The sequence below is a fragment of the Mus caroli genome, unplaced genomic scaffold, assembly GCF_978045245.1.
Source record: "Mus caroli unplaced genomic scaffold, Mus_caroli_1 scaffold_9, whole genome shotgun sequence".
NCBI classification, from domain to species: domain Eukaryota; kingdom Metazoa; phylum Chordata; class Mammalia; order Rodentia; family Muridae; genus Mus; species Mus caroli.
Genome location: NW_028227264.1, coordinates 89,920,337 through 89,943,085, shown reverse-complemented (window position 1 = coordinate 89,943,085; position 22,749 = coordinate 89,920,337). Strand labels below are relative to the sequence as shown.

Below are 22,749 nucleotides of genomic sequence, written 5' to 3'. Positions count from 1 at the left end.
AATTCCATTAAAATACTTTGTGTTTAGATGACTACAGCACCCCATAAGATCTTGCTTGTTGGACAAGTACCTTATTCACCTTATCCTAGGCTGTGCTCTGATGAGGGAGTCTAATTAATTTCTTTAGTATGAATATAGTGTTTTCTAAAGGCATAGATATCTGGTATTTGACAACATCTATCAGAGTTAAGCAAAAAGTCAGTAAAATGGTTTCAAGTGGCTTTCTACTCTGAGCTGAAATTATATAGAAAAAACTTATAGCCATATATTAAATCATGATGGTAAAAGAAATTCTTCAAGAGATACTCTACTCGGTACTACAGGATCAAAGAAGAGGAGTAACATATAGTTTTTTGCCAAATGGTATTTAAAACTCACAAGCTGTTAATTACTTTCGCCAGGATAAATGGAACACATTGCTGAATGAAAAATAGCATAGCAAATGATCAGACTTTGCGCCGCTTTGAAGTGCTTTGTGATCCATTAACCTAAAGTTGAAACTTCATTCATCAAGATTACCTGACATCATAAAAGAGCAACGTGGGAAACATTCTCAATTTGCCCAATCAAGACACTCAGGTGATGTTTTAGATGAAGGTTGTTGCATCTGAGAGTTGAAGGAAATCATTTGCAGCTACTCATTATAAAATAGGACAATAGCTAAGAACTTTGCTCATTTTCTGGCTATTGCTTAAGCAGAGTTACTGATCACACCGTGGAAGACAGTTTATGTATTTGTGGTCTCACCGTTCATCCCTTCAAGTTCACTGTTGATTCCAACGTCAATCGAATTCATTATTTTGTCGATCTGTGAAAAGTGAAAACCATGTGAGAAGATCGTTTTGTGCACTTTTATCAATGCATTCAGAAATTGCCATTAAATACTGCAATCATATATTCTTGGTGCTACTACCACAGCCAACGAAAACTCAGAGACCAACAGTACAAGATTTAAAGGCAAGCAAACATATTTTGATTTTTTAAAAATACATAACTTATGAACTCACCTTTTTAAATGCATATGTGACCTATTAACTTAGGAACTATGAAGTCTTTAAACCCCAGAAAAAGAAGGGGAAAGGACAGGTTCAGTGTCAAGGTCTATGTTCTTTGTGAACATTCTCCTTCCCTCAGAAGTCATGCACTCTTCACTGGGAGAGGTAGGTTTCAGTTTGTGGGTGCAGCTATTAGAGTCATGTTCTAACTGAACCGGTCAAACAACTACAAGCTAGCTGGTGGCATTAATTAAAGACTATAGCCACCAAAACAACTTCAGTCTATAAGTTAGATGTTTCAATGTTATCTTACAAAAAGGTATTCCAAGCAAGACTGCAGGAGTTAAAAATTTAAAAATGGATATGCTAATAAAAATATTGGGATGTGGGTTTGGAATTTAGATCCCAAATTCTAGATTCTAGCCATCTACAATCTCCCCATCCTGTATTAGTCACCTGCAGAAAATGGAAGGTGTCAAGAGGACAATGAACATCACTCAAGTGTTCCAATTTGTTCAGTGTGAAAGAAAAAATATGGAGATATCAACTGATTTTTCCCAAACAGCTCAATTTAGAAAGTCAATATCAGAATCACATCTATTTTTGGTTCTCAGAATACCAGAGTGACCTCATGGACTTCAAAGATAAATCCACTTGGCATGGCTTTTTCACAAACAAGAATGTGACATGTTAGGATAAAATATCAATTGAAACCAGTTTCCATCCTTTAAAGAAAGTCAAGAAAAAGCAAGAAACATGATTATTATGTTATGATGTAATTCTCTTAGGAAGAAATGAGACTGTACAGTTTTACAAGGAGCCTTTATTTTCAGAATAATTCTTTCAGACCTTGTCTCTAAGTGGGATTTAGAGTAGTGAGACCTGACACTAAAGTGCTTTTTCTTGTTTAATGTGCCTCTGATAGCAACAAATGGAAAATATTCAGTGATGTGTATTTGTTGCACGGTTCTCAAAGAAGAGCCAGGACTACTGGCTTTTCAGTTAAGACTAAAATCATAAGGATCTGTTTCGAAAATAAAAGATACTTTATAGAAGGAAGGCATGCTAGCAAAAAGTTTAGCAAGTCGCTAAATGACACAGCAAAATAAGATTTTTCTCAAACTGTCAGCCCGCATTGCCTGGTGGGACATGATGGGAGGGTTCTCCTGCACCTCAGTTACTTATTACTTCTGCTTGATACCAATTTCTATGGAAACAAAGTGTCCCCCACACATGTAGCAATGTGCTCATTTTCCCACTTGCTGTGAAATTACTGTATATTATCCATAGAACCTTTCCCTTCCAGTTGGAATTGTATGCATTTATTAACAACGCCTCCCTCCCCCCCAACTTCAGCGTCTGAAAGATTTTAAAAACTGAAAATCTTTCTTCCAAACTTCATTCAACTCCAAAGCCTACATAAAGAGCAACAAGAAAAGCTGGGCTTACTTCTTCCCATTCAGATGTGAAGGAAGGTGTTCTTTCAGAATTATCTTTGGAACTGCGCTCCGCAGTTGACGATTTGCTCCAGTTAACTCTCGATTTGTCCTTGGAAGGGTAGGCAATAAGATCAGAATCAGACTTGGAGACATTTTTGGATAAATGCATGTCGATCAAGGCTTTAGGCAATGACCTTATTCTTCCCAGAGTACATGCTCTCTCCACAAAGCCCCCTGGATTCACACCCCATTGGTCACCATTGCGGGATCCACTCCTGGACATTCTTGTGCCAACGATGGTATGGTTCTCAAGTTGGTGGTTTCTTTTGTGGAAAATTGTTCTACTGACCACTTTGGGTTTAACTTTCTTCACCGAAGGCTCTGGGTTGTTTTCTATTGGAGTCTGTTTGAAAGGCAAAGGACTGTTTGCCAAACTGGCTTCATCTGGTCCATCTTCACATGTATTTCTTTTCCCATACAGATGAAACGGATTTTCAGGAGACTCACAGGCTGGAGAGGATCCATGGAGAAGGCCTGCGAATTGCCCAGCATCATACTCTTTTGGGGGTTCGTCATCTTCCTGCTGAGAGAGATCATCTGCAAAAAGGAAGAGGGCCATCAGGATGCTTGCTTACAAATGACTGATAGCCACCAAAAAGTGGCAATGCCTTTATGAACTTTTATATACCCAGGCATTTGATGTATTTATACATCGTAACACAGTAGCTTTAGGAAATGCACATGATCCTATACAGCCACACATCAAATGTGCATGTGTGTGTGGGAATGGGTTTATGTGTGTGAAGTAAATCACTCCGATACCTTGTAGGGTTCATTTGAAAGACATAACCTGAGAAATTCCAGTGGCTATATATCTTTCCTTCTTGATATGAACATATATGTTTGATACTAAAGGAACAAAATTGTGTTTCTTGAAGTGGGGCAACCATATCCTGAGTCTCATAGATAGTGGTTATTGTGTGGTAGACCATCAAGCTGCCATTATGCACACTGACATCCCTCCACACTTCTCTCATCAAATACATTCAAAACCAAAATCCTGGGGGGAGGGGAGCAGTACATTTAGTAAAAACTTAAGATTCATAGCCCTGAAATTATTACTTTAAGTATTAAGGTAACACTATTCAGATTATATGAGTTAAACCAAAGGAATTTTTCCAGGCTCAGCAGAGGCAAGTGGTACATTTATCACATCACTCAAAAGCCTGACCCTTCAACACAACTGACGCTAAGCTGTACACAGAGCTTGCTCTTTCTCCTCTGAAACAGCATACCTTCTGATTCCTTTAGATCTTTGCAAGGGCAATGCAGAAAAGAAATCAAAGGAGTATGGTGATTTTTTTTCATTGCCTTAGAAATGTTTCTAAGATAAAACATAACATGTCTCTGTGATTTAAAATACATTATCTTTCTTTTTAACGACTTGAGTGATCATATAAAGAGACACTGAGTAAAAACTTCTCCAAAGGACTTGGCAAAGGAAGACAGTTTACTTTGTTTTACAGAAGTAATATCAATTCACAGGCATAGCTAAATATTTGCCAAGATTGAAGTTATGCTATACGATAGGCTGTGAGCCTGGTCTCCTGAAGTTAGACACAGTCAGTGTGGGGCATACTGACAAAACATTGAAGCAGATTGGCTGATTCACACTTGGAAAAGGTTCATTGTTATTACAAGACTCAATCCCCCAAAAGCTTATGAATTAACAAGTAACATTTAATGAGTATAGTCTACTTTATAGGCACTGAATGGAGAATTACATTTGTACCATATCATTTGATCCTTATAGCAACTGTGTGATCTGGTTATTAACAATAAACGTTCTTTTCTGATAGGGAAAAGATATATAAACAAAATAACAAACTTCCCTAGTTTTGAAACATTGGAAAACAGAGCGAATCTCAGCTGGACCAGTCAAATCTTGGTGCTCTGCATGGACCCTGAGCCTCTGTGCTTCTCTCCCCCTACAGCTGGTAAAAGAATGTTTCTTCTTGGCTCTGAGTATCTTCTAATCTTCTGCTGGTTCATGGCAGGATTTTCCAAGGAGATCATATTTTCCCACCCAGACTTATCCCATCAGCACCCCAGAATAGAAGAAGGAAAAGCAACAGGAATTAAGATCCAACAGTCTGAGCAAAAAGCAGTCTGCATCTGTCTACTTCTGTGTAATCTACATGTTGGTTTTACCACCAAAACTTCATCTCTATGCAAATAGTCATCATGTCTAGGTCAACCACATTTTGCATTCCCCTTTCAACAGAGATCACTCTTGATTGAGGCAGAGGTCAGAGTTGGGACAAGACACTATGAATTCTTTAATGACTAGTGTTTATTGCTTCTTATGTCTATTTGTTAAGAAGTCAAAGCCGACACACAACCTAACTTGTTGAAAGTTTCTGTGCCTAGTAGAAGTTAAGCTGTGACTCAACCTAAGGTCTAACAGGTTCCAGAATCTACTGGCTGGAATACATATTACTACTGAAATAAAAGAATAATTTAGTGTTGGCTTACTAAGAGAATAATAAAGAGGCTCATATTAGAGAGGGTCATCGCTCTTCCTCATCACTGTCTTGGAACACGAGGAAGGCACAGCAAGGGCAGCACTGTTGTGTTTGATGTGCATGCCTCTTCTCAGAGACAAGCCAATACTAGGAGGACATAAGACCCTCAATCTCTTCTAGTTCATTTTCTCATCCTTCTTCCTGGGTGCCTTGGACTCTCCACTGTACTCTGCAGCATCAGCAGGTGGGTAGATGAAAGTCATGGTAGGAAATGGTCAGAAAAACGAGGAATAAGGAAGTTTAAATTTTTATTCTGAATGTTGCCGTAAAGACCAAAGTGATTTAGTTTGGAAGGAAAATTGAAGAGTGTGAGAAACCTATTATCAGAAAAAGGTCTGTAACTCTTAGTCAAAGGGTTTTCTGATCATGTTAGTTATCTAGAATAATGAGATTTTTAGGGACACTATATTTAAAGTTTAAAGAATTCTGTGAGTGATAGTTTAAGGTTACCATCACCTCTGTGTTTTGACTAAAATGACTGTAATTACAATCTCGAGTGATTCGTATGGACCAATCTCTCAAGTCACAAGCAGCCACTTCCTTAAATGAAAGGGAATTTAGTTCTTAGCTTGTAAGCTTAGCCTTTGAATAACAGCCCTTAGCATCATGACGGTTGAAAATATGTTTGCCTGAAGTGGTAGAATAGTTCTTGCTTATTTCAGGGGTCAAAATTTAAAGGTTATTCAAATCAAAGAAAAGGAGACATTGATTTGAAACTTGAAGTGTTTGTGTGGTAAACTGAGGGCAATTCATCCATCTATCTGCTCAGGTTTCCTGAGGCCCCACCCCTCCCTGTAGCTACATTCTCCCTGTAGCCACACCCTCTCCCTATAGTCACACCCCTACCTAGAGCCACACCCTCTCCCTATAGACACACCCCTCCCTGCTCCCAGTCCTTGACACTGACTGCCACTGGGAACAAGTGTTTTGCATTGGTGAAAGAGACAGAAGCAAACAGGATGTGTGATGTGGCTGGTCTGAAAGGCACTTCTACAGTTAACCAGCTGCTCTTGGAATCTTGCCAGCTGAATTACTGGATGATGAGGTGACAGCCAGCTGTTTGAAAATGTAATTTAAAAAAAAAATATATATATATATATATATATATATATATATATATATATATATATATATTTAGGGATGCTGGAGTCATGAAATGACCATAATTGGTAGAAAGGTAGACTGTTATACTTAAAGATCCAAGAAATGAATATACCTCACTCGATGGGGCCGCAGGAATGCACATGAGGCCAGATAAAAGTCAGAGGGGATAGGAAGAGATTGTGAGCAAGTGTCTTTTTCTGGCGTTTCTGGAAAGGAATAAGGCGAGGCAGAGGTAAATGGGTTTAGACTAGCTAGTGGGAATCAGTTCAGCAGGGCAGTCTCTGGCTGCCTAGTGCCTGACCCTGGGTAATTAGAGCAACCTCAGACGTGAATGCCAAGTAATCATGGAATAACCTCAAGTGCTGCCAGGATGAGCTGAAGCTGCCCCAAGTGGAGCAAAGCACCTGGACTCATGAGCTCAAAGAATGCCTATTATACTTAAAGCCCCCAGTCGGAGGCGGCTTGATGTGTCTCTGACACGTGACTGGCTCACATCAAATCCCAAGTTTTCACAAATCAATACATTCTTTAAAAATAAGTTTTGCAGTGCTCTTAATTCCATATCCTGGAAATCACAGTTGTCAGCAGCATACACCTAAAAGCATGACCACTGGGTGAAGCGACAGACCTGTCTTAGTCCATAGGGCAGCTCTAGTAAAACACTATAAGCACAACAGCTTATAAATAGCAAAGAACTGTTCATTTCCATTCTAGAGGCTACCAAGCCTGATGGAGACACTGGAAGATTGTCTGATGAGGATCTCCACATCCTAGTTCAGTGATAGCATCATCTAACTGTGTCCTTACCTTCTAAAGGGCACGAGGGGGGTTCTTAGGAGCTTTTTATATGGGCACTAATCCCATTCATAAGGGCTCTAATCTCATCAGCCTCCCAAATCCTTCACCTTCGACTTTCTACTACCATGGGGTGAAGATGCAGACTTATGTATGTAGCAGGACACAAACACTCAGATCCCAGCAATAAACAGAACCGTTAGGATGATTTCCGTTGTATGCAACAAGAGAAAACCACGTTTATGGTATGACAATGAACAATCTAAAGGGTTCCATGTTTTATAAGGAAATATAATATTAATTGGTGGTACTATACATTAAATCAAGATTTTTTTTGATGTGGTAACCATAAAGAATTTGCTATTTTATTTTTATTTAAATACCTTTATAAGTACACTATAGAAAGAATTGCATTGGGTTACTATTTCCTTACATGAAATTTCAGCAAAAGTATATAAATTAAATTGTTTTGATAACTTGTCTTATTTAATTTCATACTTTTCTTTTGAGAAAGCGGGTATCCCAGGCTAAGGTACAGAAGTAAATATGTGTGAATTCCAATCTGATAATCATTAGCACTTCAAAGAAATGCCAAAGCCTGGATCTATCAGTACGTAGTTCAATCTTCTTCCCACCTTTGCTCCTGATTTTCATCCCCTACATAAATATCTGAATAACAACAAATTAAAATATTCATGTTAGAATAAAAATCAATTATAGAAAAAAGTGACTACCCTTATATATCAAACTTTTGTCTATTGGGTTATTCCATTTTTCCTTCAAGGAAAAAAGTTCTAATTTTAGAGAATCTAGTGCTAGTATTGATATTCATAGAAATGATTGATTCATTTCACAAATACATATGGAACACTTTTCAGTATATTCAGTGGCAAAATTTCTGCAGGAACACAGGCAGAACAAAGCGTCCCTCCTCCTGGCTATTACATTTCAGAAAAAAATGGCATGACCACAGGGAAGTAAGGAACAGTCTCAATTTGGATGAAGTGATGGAGTTAGCATAAGGAGGGAATGAGATATGAATGAATGGACGTGCTGTGAGGTAAAAGGACAATAACATAGCTATTTTAATTTTAAACAAAATCAATTATCTTTAAGTCCCTTATAACTCTCATTTCTAATTAGGTTTCCCAGTCAACTTGACAGCCTAATAACCTGTTAAATGAGTTGCTCAATTGAGGGATTTCTCAGATTAGACTGGACTATGCACATGTCTGTGGGAGACTGTCTTGATTGTTACTTACTGTTGGATGGCCCAGTCCACTGTGGACGGTACCATTCCCTAGGCAGGCGGTCCTATAGAAGAAAGTTAGTTAAGCATGATCTTAAGGGTGAATCAGCAAGCAGGATTCCTTCCTACCCACTTCAATTTTCGGTCTGATTTCCTTACTTAATTTTCTCCAATGATGGTCTGTAATCTGTAACCTGAAAGAAACCTGTCACTCCCTTAAATTGCTTTTAGCTGTGATATTTATAACAACAGAGTGAAACCAGAACACATGGGATGACTGTCAATCTTGACTGCCAATGTCACTGTGCTTAGACTCAGGAAGGAAACACACCTCTAGGCATGTCTGTGACCACTCACCTTGGGGGCAGCATTGATCTATAGGCTGGAGTCTGAGACTGAATAAGATGGAGAGAGAAAGCTGAGCACCAGCATCCATTGCTCTCTGCTTCCTGACTGTGGATGGGATGTGACCGTCCATCTAACATTCTTACTAGCTACCATGACTTATACAACTGGATTCTTAGACTGTGAGCCCGAATAAACTCTTCCTTCAATAACTTGTCATGTATTTGGTCATAGCAACAAGAAAAGAAAGTAAGACAGCAAGCATACTGAGAAGTGGGACTGTTGCTGCAATAAACCTTAGGACTTTGGAACTGCTTTGTGGGAGGAGTGGAGGAATTCAGAGCTACAGGAAGGAGCCCTAGAATGGTATGTACAGAGCTTAATGAAGCACTCTAGGTGCAGTGTGGATGCTCAGAATTTGGATTGAACTGCAAACCCTAGAGGTGCAGCTCATAAGGGGAATGAGATTCTCTCGGGAACTGCCTGGAGACCACCCATACCATATTGCAAAGAATTTGGCAGAATTCTGCCTGTGTCTTGAAAAATTATTTAAAGATAAATTAAAAAGTAATGGACTAATTTGTTTTGTCTTTTGTTTTTTCTTTTTATTGTTTGTGAATATATCTGTATGTGTACACAGTTTATGTATATGTGGTGTATGTACACATGTACACATACACATGCCTCGTGTTAAAGGATGTCAGGTATCCTGCTTTAGTGTGTTTCATATATTCCTTTAAGACAGAGTCTCTCACTTAACCTAGAGTTACGCTGTTAGCCAGCAAGCTCCAGCATGTCTCTTGACTCAGCTATCTACAGCATTGATGTCACAAGTGTGCACATAGCCTTGCATAACTTTTAATGTGGGTGCTGGGATCTGAACTCGTGTCCTCAGGCTTGCACAGCAAGCACACTTACCCATTGAGCCATCTCCCCAGTCTCTGAACTCATTAATTTAGCAGAGGAAATTTCAAGACAGCATAACCTTCAGGCTACAGTATGAATACTGCTAATTGTGCTTATCCAGATTACAGTGGGACAGAACATACAAGATGTGAAAATACACAATTTGGCAAGGAAAAAGAATGCTCATGAGTTTAATGAGAAAAGTAATAAAGAGAGTAAAAGATAACATGAGAGAAGTAATAAAAAAAAAAAGAAAGAAAAACCATATCAATGATGTCTAAAAAAACTAGGTATCAAGAAATTGTACGGCACTAAAATGGAGAGGGATACATAGGATGATATCACAGCAGAGTCCAGAACTGGTCAGCAGCTGGGCACCTGTAGGGATGGAGAAAAGGGAACATCTGATAGAGCTTCTAAACTGTGGCATTCAGAAACTGCCATCAGATAACTCAAAGGAAGAAAACTCCATGCCAAGAAGGATGCTAAACAACAGAATCTCAGAACAGTCAGGAGACCTTGAAAAGCACAACAGCAGCCAGGCAATGGTGGCACATGCCTTTAATCCTAGCACTTGGGAGGCAGAGGTAGGCAGATTTCCGAGTTCCAGGACAGCCTGGTCTACAGAGTGAGTTCCAGGACAATCAGGGCTACACAGAGAAACCCTGTCTCAAAAAAAAAAAAAAAAAAAAAAAAAAAAAAAAAAAAAAAAAAAAAAAAAAAAAAAGAAAGAAAAGAAAAGAAAAGAAAGAAAAAAAAGAATACCAGCAACAGCAAAAATAGATGGAGCCTTTGAGAACCTCAGGGATGTGCAATAGATACTAACTCTAAGAAAAGTTTTCAAAAGTAGAACCCATGAGGTGAGGAAGTGACTTGGTGGGTATTGAACACTTACTGCTTTTGCAGAGAACTGGGATTCAGTTTCTAGCATCTTTATCAGGTAACTTATAAATGCCTGTAACTCCTGCTCCAGGGGTTCCAACGCCTCTTTCTGGTTTCATTAGATACCCACACACATAGAGACACATACACATTAAATGAAAATAAAGAACAATTATTCTAAAATGTGGAATCCAAAGTAAAGGTAAAAAAAAAAAATCCAAACGGAAGGAGATCTCCAAGAGAAGAGCATTTCACGGAACAGGGCCGCAAAGGTGGCATGAAAGGCAGATGCCCAGCAGGAGGAGAGGCTGAACATAACGCAAGAGAAAAGTACCATGTTCACTGGTGAAGGGATTGTTCTGGAAAGCGAGGTGCAAGGACCTGTGGTGGCAGCAGCAGGAGGAGTCATGGATTAGTCAGAGAAGTAACTATGTGTCTTAATTCTTCACAGTGATGACAGGGGACTCGGATGTGCACAAGCTACTGTAATCATTCATAATCTATTCATCAATCCTTCATGGGTACCTCTCCCCATTAATCCAGGATAGCCCTTCCCATTAATCATGGGAAACAGAAGTGAATTAAAGAAACCCCACTTAAAGAAACTGCAAGAAAAATAGAGGGAAAATGAATATTAAGAGCTAAACAAATCAAGAGACTTCATAGCCCCAAAGAATTTGAAATCTATAACCTAAAATTTCAGCATGAAGAACAACAATTAAGGCAATAATCAAGGCTCTGGGAGAGCTACATGAGTTGTTAAGTACAGGATCTCAGATGTGAGACGTTAAAGTCCCACCAGGAAATGGAAGTTTTTCCCGGGTGGAAACTTGTTGCACTGGAGTGACAGTCTCAACGGAAGTAAGCAGTGCTTACACAGTGGGATAATCTGTCATGAAGTGCCAGATTTTATCAGAACTAACAAAGTTCTAGGCAGGGATGAGGAAGTGGACATTGAAGACTGGCTACTTCCGGAAGGATGGAGTAAATCAATAACTACATGAAGAGCAATGGACGCTAGATCTCTCTTTGCTCAAGGGAAGAATCTCCAAATATAGAGAACAATAAAGAAGTGTTATGTACTGGAATGAGAAATAACCCAGTTTTTAAGAGAAAGAGAAAGACAGGCAGACAGATGTAAATATGTATTTGTATATTATGAGCTTAGAGAATCACCTAGAGGTACCCAATGGGAGGACCGAAGAAATGGGTCTATGATGGCCAGATTTTGATTTCTAAATACATTTCATACTAATACAGGGATGGGCTGAAAAGTGACTGACATCCCAAGCAGGGCGGGAACAACATGAGATGAGTCTAGAATGTCCTGTGCCATAGAGGAAGGAACTGCTCAAAAGATGATAAGGCATTGTAACAGGACAGAGACTCCACTTAAATGGCTCCTCACTGGTTAAAGTGAGGATAATTTCTGAAACCCATTAAATAATTATAGTAATGGCTTATAGCCCATTGAATACTATGGAAAAACACAAGCTCATGAAGATGTATAAATACAATGGTCTTGAAAGTTTGGGTAGGAATGGGGATTAATTTCAAATTGCCTCCTTACAGAATATGTCTTTATTGTAAAGACAGAGTAATTTGATGATAAGAAATCTAGGAGGTGGTATTACTTCATTCCAATGACCAATGTTGTCATCATCAGTAATAGAACACAGCAAAACTACATTCTCGAATCTGCTAGGACCCAACACAAGAAATGCAGAATCATTTCCATATTTTCCCGACGAAGATGAATAACCTGTCTAGTCAAACAGAACTATCAGATACTCCCAATTTGTAAGCTATTCTATGATATGACCCACCTGTAACCTTTAAAAGTACAAAGATCATAAAATTCAAGGAATGACAAAAGAACAGTTTCCCATTGAAGGACACTAAGAAGATGTTACAGTCAAACAGAACATTTGACCCCAAACTGGTCTTTCATCACAAAGCCAGTATTATTGGGGATGCTAGCAATAACTTCAATGGGGCCTAAGGGATTAATGATAGCAATGGATTAATGTGAATTTCCTGGCTTGTTGGGGCTGTGCTTAAGAATGCAATTGGCTCTAGAAAATGCTCCCCATATTTCCCAAAGGGTAGGCCAACCAGGGATATGTTAAATCTTCCAGATTTTTTCCATGAAGCAAAAATACTTTTAGGGGCCTGTGAGATGGCTCAGTGGGTGAAGGTACTTACTGGCAAGCCTGCAACATGAGTTCTGTCCCTGGGACCCACATAGTGGAAAGAGAAAACTGACTCTTGGTTCTACAGGCTTGACCTCGCCTACCTTACCCCACACCCACATGAATACATAAAAGTAATTTTAAATCTTTAAAAAAAACCTGACCCCCTTTAAACTCATTTCTCATGAGTGTGTGGACAGTTGTTTGAGAGGGTGCATGATCTACCTTCCCAGAATGGAAGTACTCCATGTTTCTTCACATCTCAGCTGAAGGAACTGGTATAGTCCCATTCCTACTTAAATGAAGTCACAGGTTTACATGTAAAATGGAGTGGGAACATCCTTCCCAGCACTGCTCCACATGTACAGTGGGAAAGACAGACTGAAGACCCAGGGAAAGACATCCCGTCTCAACTCCAGAACAGCTCTAGGTTTTCTATTTAAAAATAATGTTTGCTCGAGGATTTGATGGATAGCACTGATGAAGTCCAATATTTTGATGTTTAATGTTCTTCTTCCAAGGTTGCTATGAACTTTGTTTATGATTAGATGGTAAGGTTATATCAAATATCTATACTTATTGATTATGTAATTTTTATCCTTTAAGTTGCTAGTGAATGAAATTTACACACTTTTTAAATGTTAAACACCAAACAATAACAGGACACGGATGGGAAAACCCAAAGTCGGCAGATGATGGTTTTTTAGCTAGTCTTCCATATTTAATAAGTTTTCTGAGATTTTTGTATCCATATCTATGACTAAAATAGGGGTTTTTGTAACCTTTCTTACACTAACTGTTCAATTTTGCTAAAATGACTTCAGTTTTAATCAACTCAACTGAGGGAACTCTCCAATTCTCTGTAGATTATCTTACAACTTGATCATTTCTGTTATACTCACTCTACCTTCAAAATCATCTGAACTCTGTATATTTTTTTTGCGGGAAGATTTTAAATTACCTATTAAATTTTACAATCATAGAACTATTTGATGCTTGTATACATTTTGATGCCTTTTTTATAACTATCTAGAATTTGACCATTGCCTTCAGTATTGAATCACTTGTGTGATTTTTCAATTTATTTCTTGCCCTGTACATCCTTTTTAAATAATATGCAGTTATATATTTTCTCATTCCTAACATTTCTTATTTATATCTTCCATTTTGAACTTTGTTTCTTGGAAAAAGGGTCTCAGCTACCCTTGAACTCACTATGTACCTACCTGAGGATTGACTTAAGCTTCTGATTTTCCTGCCTCTGCCACCCTCTCGGCTCTAGCACCCCAGTGCTGGGATTATAGATGTGAGGGGCCTGGATAATTTTATGTCAACTTGACACAAGCCATAGTCATCTGAAAAGAGGAAATCTCAATTGAGAAAATCCCTCTATAAGTTATGGTCATAATGCACCTTCTTAATTACTGATTGATGAGGGAGAATACAACCTATTCTAGGTGGTACCTTTATCCCTGGGCAGGTGGTCCTATGTGTAGACTCTTCAACTGACCTGTGCAGATCTTGTTTGGGATTTGAAGACCTGAAAGAATGGGGCAGACTATAGTCTAATGCTGTAGATGTCTTACTTCAGTTTAGTGTACTTTTATACATGAATGTAATGAAGAAATCAATGATTCAAGGAAGGATGTTTGAGTTCTTAAAAAATATGATCAGAAGAAATATGTAATAAACTCCAGTAAGCATATACTAAATATCATTAGAGCAGCCCTTTCCCAGAATGTTCTCAGGACAGAGCAATTTAAACACAATTGCCTGCCATGTACCATAGATTATGTCTGCGAAAGCAGGAAAGCAAGGCAGAAGGCCATATGCAGATTCAGGGTACACTGATCAGATTGGGTTTTACAGCTATGATCTGACATCCAACAAGAATAAACACTTCTTAATTAATTCTTTCTTAACATTTCTTTTAATTTAAAAAGTAAACGTTTAACCCAGGAAGAATGAAATCATGCCCAAGAGCAATATAGAGAACAAAAGGCCCCTGAGGTAAAAGGCCTCTGCCTTTTAGCCTGGAGTCCTTTGACCAAGTTTCGACACTGGGTTCCTCCTTCTCTGGCTCTCTTTTCTGGCATTTAGCTCATTCAGCTTTCCTGGTATAATCATTTGAAACTTCTAATTTCCACTTGCGCTACATCATCCTGTTTGATATTCATCATCCCGACTCTTGATCACTTTAAAACATAGTGTCTTGAATACTTAAATCAAAAAAATCTTTGGAGCCGGGCGTGGTGGCACACGCCTTTAATCCCAGCACTTGGGAGGGAGAGATGGGCAAATTTCTGAGTTCGAGGCCAGCCTGGTCTACAGAGTGAGTTCCAGGACAGCCAGGGGAACACAGAGAAACCCTGTCTTGAAAAATTAAAAAAAAAAAAATTGGAGAAAACTTAAGAATCATTTAATTAACTAATCGAATTGTTCTTAGAAGATATAGTGTCAGTCTCTCTGACATATCCTAAAATCTGCTTGTAGCATAAATAAAATCAATGCTTGTGATTTTATGTTTCACGAGATAGGTTTCATTCTCAGGGCAAGCGAGGTGCAGCATGGCTAGAATTCCAGCAGGTAAGAGGTGGAGGCAAGAGAATCAGGAGTTCAGGGTTATCCTTGGCTACAAGCAAGTCAACTTAGGTCAACCTAGGTTATGTAAGACATTCTCAGGCAAACAAAACCATACTATAAGTTCTCAATTGTTGAATACAAAGCTATATGCATTGTATCAAATGTAGTTTCTTGGCTGACCTGTTAAAATCTTTTCATGACTAAAGGATGTTGAAATCTCCTACTTATAGAACACTTAGGATATTTTTTTCCTGACAGTTCTACCAAATACATGTAAACACATATATACTATATGATTATACTGTATATTCTTATAATTTTAAATGCATACATGCTTAGAGTTTTCAAATTTTTCTGGTGAGACCGACCTCATATAATTTTGTGACTCTGAAGAAAGAGCAAGCAATGTCTTAGTGTCCTGAGCAAACTGTATTTGCATGTGTGTACCGCAGAAAGACCCTTTGAGTTTCTAGGCTGAGCTAGTAATTTGAAACAAAAATATGTGCATTATAAAATGAATGTCTATAAAAAATTTATTCAAAAGTATCTTCACTGGAACCCAGAAGTATTTACTATAACCCCGAATAACCTGTATTCTACTAAAATGTAGATTTATTAGTAGATGGATTTGTTATGAACATTTATAACTTGTAATATATGAGATATTTTATATCAACAAAGTATTCTAAGGATTTTACAAATGAAGAAGGGTACTACTTCAGCTACAGATGTAAATCAAGTAAATTCTTTGAAAATATGATTCTCCTGAGCTGGGTATGTTGCCTTTAATCCTAGCACTCCTAAAGTAGTACCAGGCAGAGCTCCATGAGTTCAAGGCCAACCTAATCTACAAAGAGTGTTTCAGGACAGCCAGGGATGTTACACAAAAACAACGCTGTCTTTGGAAAAAAAAAAAAAACAAAACTAAACCAAACAGAAAACCAAACAAAAAACAAAAAAAAAAACCAAAACAAAATAATAACAAATAACTACTATATGATATTTAGTTAAAAAATTATCATGCAAAATGGTCATATGAGTATCTTTTTTATTTAACTCTAACATGAACTTGTTTTTATTTATCTAAGTGGATCAAGGAACTTCACATAAAACCAGAGACACTGAAACTTATAGAGGAGAAAGTGGGGAAAAGCCTCGAAGATATGGGCACAGGGGAAAAATTCCTGAACAGAACAGCAATGGCTTGCACGGTAAGATCAAGAATTGACAAATGGGACCTCATGAAACTGCAAAGCTTCTGCAAGGCAAAAGACACCATCAATAAGACAAAAAGACCACCAACAGATTGGGAAAGGATCTTTACCTATCCTAAATCAGATGGGGGACTAATATCCAATATATATAAAGAACTCAAGAAGGTGGACTTCAGAAAATCAAATAACCCCATTAAAAAATGGGGCTCAGAACTGAACAAAGAATTCTCACCTGAGGAATACTGAATGGCTGAGAAGCACCTGAAAAAATGTTCAACATCCTTAATCATCAGGGAAATGCAAATCAAAACAACCCTGAGATTCCACCTCACACCAGTCAGAATGGCTAAGATCAAAAATTCAGGTGACAGCAGATGCTTGCAAGGATGTGGAGAAAGAGGAACACTCCTCCATTGTTGGTGGGATTGCAAGCTTGTACAACCACTCTGGAAATCAGTCTGGCGGTTCCTTAGAAAATTGGACATAGAACTACCGGAGGATCCAACAATACCTCTCCTGGGCATATATCCAGAAGATGCCCCAACCGGTAAGAAGGACACATGCTCCACTATGTTAATAGAACCTTATTTATAATAGCCAGAAGCTGGAAAGAACCCAGATGCCCCTCAACAGAGGAATGGATACAGAAAATGTGGTACATTTACACGATGGAGTACTACTCAGCTATTAAAAAGAATGAATTTATGAAATTCCTAGGCAAATGGATGGACCTGGAGGGCATCATCCTGAGTGAGGTAACACAATCACAAAGGAACTCACACAATATGTACTCACTGATACGTGGATATTAGCCCAGAAACTTAGGATACCCAAGATATATAATACAATCTGCTAAGCACATGAAACTCAAGAAGAATGAAGACCAAAGTGGGGTCACTGTACCCCTTCTTAGAATTGGGAACAAAACATCCATGGAAGGAGGTACAGAAACAAAGATTGGAGCTGTGACGAAAGGATGGACCATCTAGAGACTGCCGTATCCAGGGATCCATCCCATAATCAGCTTCCAAACGCTGACACCATTGCATACACTAGCAAGATTTTGCTGAAAGGACCCTGATGTAGCTGTCTCTTGTGAGACTATGCCGGGGCCTAGCAAACACAGAAGTGGATGCTCACAGTCAGCTAGTGGATGGATCACAGGGCTCCCAATGGAGGAGCTGGAGAAAGTACCCAAGGAGCTAAAGGGACCTGCAACCCTATAGGTGGTACAACATTATGAACTAACCAGTACCCCGGAGCTTTTGACTCTAGCTGCATATGTATCAAAAGATGGCCTAGTCGGCCATCACTGGAAAGAGAGGCCCATTGGACACACAAACTTTATATGCCCCAGTACAGGGGCCAAAAAAAAAAAAAAAAAATGGGAATGGGTGGGTGGTGGGTAGGGAAATGGGGGAGAGGGGGGAGGGTATGGGGGACTTTTGGGATAGCATTGGAAATGTAATTGAGGAAAATACGTAATAAAATATATTTTAAAAAAAAGAAAAAAATTAACCTCCGTCATAATAACACATCTGGTCTATACCTTCCAACAAGCTTTTAAAAACATACTGGGTTTTATCACAAATATTAGGAAAAATGTCACCTGTAGTTTTCAATTATCACATCAACTTGTATGAACCCTACTGTAGCTTATCCTTCTGTTCCCCCTATTCACAGAGCTCACTTGTTCAAGCTAGTTTTATCCAGATGTGAAGAGTACCTTTACATCTCAGGACAAAGTGGCATTAGGTAAAACTTTGTGGCAACTACTTAGGATTTACATTCTCTTCCTTCCTCTCCCTCATAACTGAATTAACATTTCCAAAAGCACATGACAATATTTAAATAAACTCCAACAAAGGAATTTATGTCAAAGGTCACAGAGGGTAAGATTCCGTAGGTGGTAAGGTAAGGGGACACAGAAGGAGTAACATCCATCCATCATGTGCCTTTTATGTTCAAGGTCATCCCATCTCTTTGAAGCCTCTCCTAAGTTTCTGAAGTAGGAGATATGGGCACTGACAGGGAATCACATAGCTCATCAACAGAGGGCCAGCTGTGGGATGTAAGTCTGATTTCCCACTACATTTACAAGGCTTTTTTTCTCTAGCTTACTCAAAACTTCCTGTGGCCTCAGCATCACATGCTGTCTATGAGATCCTGAGTATCACTGGAGTTTGAAAATCATCCCACGACCTTCCAGGTGTCAGCAATGACCTTGGGGGTATTTGGTCGAACGGAATAATCATCCCAAGAGTAGGTAGGAGATCACACTAAGGGTGTGAGGTAAGGTTGGTGATAACATTCTCCCCTGTAAACAATTTAAGGTCAATACCCGCTTTTCTGAAATCACATGCCAGCCAGCTCTATTGTCTTTTGGTTCATCAGTCCTACACCCTGCCAAAACCCAGCATCCAATGCAGAAGCCGGAGGATGCTGGGTTCCTGGTAGCTCTTGGACCAGAGCAGACCATGTAGTTTGGCTCTGATTTCAAACATTTATAATCTTTTCTCTTGCTCCCTTTGCTCAATATAGGAGAGAGGCTATCAGCCAATTTCCCCACCGTTTATAGCAAATCCCAAAGCCCCTTCATTTCCAGCTGCTCAGCTGCCTGGGCAGACTGTATTACTAAATTATTGTATCTTCTTGGTACAGTGCCTGATCTATCTTGGCATGCGTTTTACATTGAAAGAAGCCCCTGTTGCTGCAGAGGAAGCTAGCTGCTCTCGCTCTCCCACGCGCCTTTCCTCTGGTACCCTCAACCACTAACCTCTTTGTTCCTCCTGTATAAGCCAAGCTCCTAGGGGCAGTTTCTCATCTAAGGCTGTCCCCCTAGGGGTTAGACATTTCAAAGGATGCTCTGTGCTAGGAGTGTTTCCCACAGCTAGAGAGAGCCAGATGGGTAAGTGGCCTACAGTGGAGAACTGCATTTGGAACCAAGAGATTTTGTTTCTCCCTCACCAAAATGTATTTCTTTGTAATACTGCAGTCAGTCCAGCCTTGTATGGTCCCCAACAGAAGACACTGCACTGAGGGAAGACAGGAAAAGAGCCCTTTTACTTAAATCTGTTGTTTTCAAAAGTATTGGCTCTTTGGTTTAACTTATTTTAAAAACTTTCTATTTTTATCCTATGCCAACTGGTTATGAATGCAGAGAGAGAGAGAGAGAGAGAGAGAGAGAGAGAGAGAGAGAGAGAGAGAGAGAGAGAGAGAGAGAGAGAGAGAGAGACTATTCTGGAAAAATGAAACAAACAAAGTATTGTCTTTGAAATAAAGAGAAAGTAATTTCTCAACATCAAAGGATGAAAATTATTTTTAATTACTCTGAAATGAATAACCATTCTAATTCAGGTTCCAAAGGACATACCTTGGACTTGAATGCAAGTCACTTAAATATCCTCAATTGAAGCTCTGGGAATGCAATGCATGCAAATGTGTCCTGTGAGCTTGCTATTCCTGTAAGCAATGAGCAGCCTAGATTTTTCTCACATACATCCCGAGAGATGTCTCATCTCCAAAGAGCAGGAGAGTCATCTAAAGTCTAGTCCTATTAACAAGACACACCATGGAAAATACACAGAAACATTAAAGATAAATTCTATCTAGCAAGTTACATTTTAAATCAACATTGCTGTTGCTATGGCAAGAAAACTGAATGTAAAATAAAAGTCTTCTATAAGGGTTTGGCCCTGTAGTCATGGCAACAATGAATGATACTTAACTCTGCTAATGTTTCCATTTGATCCAGAGAGAACTAGATGTGCTTTAAAGCTATGTAACATGGCTTAGAAAATTGATTTTTTTTTAATTGCTATCTTTCAAATGCCCCTCGACCAATTAAAGAAGGGATCACAAAAATAGCAGCCAGGGTAAGAAAAATGCAGAATGTATGGGCTTGCTTAGGTTTTCCATGATGGTGGAAGCTATGAGTGTCATTTTCTCTGAGATGCGAGAAAATAGAATATTCATTTAGCAAAATACTGCACAGCAATTTTCAGGTTGGGGGGCATCATGTAATTTTCCATAGATAGAAAAAAAAACATATGAAAAGCAATCAAATGGCAATTTCCACCACTTTCATCCAGAAAAGGAAATATTAACTTAAAGTAAGAAAATATGGAAATCAATGTTCCCACTCTGCAAGCGAGCAGCTAATTCTGATTTCTCCCCTACTTCCAAGCAGTCTTTTGATTCATGTCCCTCCACGGACACATCCCTCCTCCACGTACTGGCAAAATGCCCATAGTGCTGAAATGGACCGTTCTAAATCTTCCTCCTACTCAACCTACCAGCTGTGCATCTAACACAGCCTCTCGCGCTCCTGGATGGGATACTCTCCTTAAGCCCCTAACTCATCTGCGTTCTTCACACCCCATGGCTGTTCTTTCCCATGCTCTTTGGCTTAGTCCTCCTCCTATCTCCAAAAGTCTGTCTGAAAGAGTCCTTGGGCTCAGCATGCTAAGCCTGGTTTCCTGTTTTGTTGATTGCTCCCTCTGCTAGCTAGTCATTTGCAGTCTTGGGCTTGCCTATTACCTAATTCATGACAATTGCCAAATTTCCATTTTTTAGCCAGATTTCTACCCTGAACTCTAGATTTCTACCTCTGGGTTCCCTGTCATTTTTATGCTAATTTTTCTTTCTCACCCCACAAACAACTGTGTCCTAGTTCCCTGTGGTCGTTTTGCCTCTGAAATACACCTACATTCTGCCTAATTCTCACACATTAGTTTCCCACTGGATCGTTGCAAAAGTCTTTACTGGTTTCTCAGTTTCTACTATGTCTCTTCAGGCACTCCATGTCCCAGAGATCTGTTAAAGTAGTAAGCAATAGTTGTTGCCTGTTGAGGTTTGGTCTTGATGTCTATTGCAATGCTAAGTGCTGGTCCCTAAGACCTGGAGTCCTTACACACGCCCAAGAGATGCTATGTGACCCTGCCCCCAAGTTATTTCTGATTGGTAAATAAAGATGCCACAGCCAATAACTGGACAAAAGAAACAGGTGGAATTTAGGACAAGGAGAAGAGAAGATGAGGAGGAAGGGATGCCGTTATGAGTTACATAAAAGTTCATGAAAATATTGTCCTGAGGACTGGCCAATTGGAGACCAGCCCAGATGAAACATAGTAAATAATAACATGGGGTTACTGATATAAAAGTAGATTCTAATAGCACAGAGGGTAGGTATCTGCTCAGATCTTGTGCTGTTTAAGTCTTATTGTAAATATGAAAGCTGTGTGTGTCTATATGTGTCTTTTATATAGGAACTAAATGGCCAAAGGCTGGGTAGAAACCCTAGGTCTGGATTAAAATTCTCTTCAGCAGCTGCCATGTTAACTAGGGTAATCTATGAAGGCTGAAACAAGAAAATCATGAAATGAAACCTCATTGAATGAAGACATTGGTTCTGGGAGTAGAAATTCCAAGCAAATATTCAAGCAAATTGTGTACATGAGGTCTTTTAAAAGGATTTGGAGAATATATTGTCTGTTTATTTAATTACTTTCAAATCATCGTTGAGCCCATTTCTCTGTTTCCAAGAGTATCATTTGATTTTCCCCTTTGAGGTTAATAGCTAAGGCTCATTGAGTCATTGGAAGTACTTTTATATCTATCAGCTGTTTGGGTTCCAACCCTGGACAAGGGACAAAGATGCATATTTTACATCAAAGCAGACTTGGTTTCCAGGTTCTCCCAGCATTTCTTGGTCTCTAACTTGGCATCCCCTGCCCCTTTGAGTCCAGGGGTTGGGCTGCCCTTTCCCCAAAAGCCCTTCCTTATATAATCCAGGCATTTTGGTCTCCCCACTCCTCTCTTCTCTTTCTCTGAGATGCACCCTTTTCCTCCTTTTCTTCCCCCTCCCTACCCCTTTCCCCACGATGACACCTCTGGTCCTTGGGGTCAGTGAACTTGCCTGAGAGCAGCTTCCAAATAAACCTGATTTGGTTCAAATCTGGTTTGAATTGGCTCATTCACTGATAGAGAAATAGCTCATCTTCATCTGATTTATCTCCTCTATACATTTGGGGGAAAACATGGCAATTCCAATTTACAGATGAGGAACTTAATTCCCTTTTTCTTTCTTTCTTTCTTTTCTTTTTTTGTTTTTTTGTTTTTTTGAGACAGGGTTTCTTGGTGTAGTCCTGGCTGTCCTGGAACTCACTTTGTAGACCAGGCTGTCCTTGAACTCAGAAATCCGCCTGCCTTTGCCTCCCAAGTGCTGGGATTAAAGGCTTGCACCACCACTGCCCAGCTGGAACTTAATTCTTAGATGAAAAGTACCCACTAAGGTTACATGGCAGTAAGTGGCAGGCATCACCTGAATGGAACACTTAAAAGCTCCTGACTGCTATACCTCTTGTGTTCCTAAAATAAGAAATATGTATGTCTAGTCCTAAATTTCCTACCCATGTCCACACTTCATTTACCAATTTGGGGTTTTAGATGAACCCTTTAA

General features: G+C 39.2%; 1 protein-coding gene across 6 annotated transcripts in view; it reads right to left on the bottom strand.

Annotated features, from left to right (window-relative positions):
- Anks1b (ankyrin repeat and sterile alpha motif domain containing 1B) overlaps positions 1–22,749 on the bottom strand; it is a 1,085,844-nt gene that overhangs the window by 487,173 nt on the left and 575,922 nt on the right. For all 6 annotated transcript variants that reach the window (XM_085843084.1, XM_085843086.1, XM_085843085.1 and 3 more), the window contains exons 13-14: positions 2,445–3,031; positions 748–808 (exon numbers count right to left, since the gene is read on the bottom strand). In XM_085843084.1, the coding sequence (XP_085699210.1) occupies positions 748–808; positions 2,445–3,031 (648 nt within the window). The remainder of the gene's footprint in view (positions 1–747; positions 809–2,444; positions 3,032–22,749) is intronic.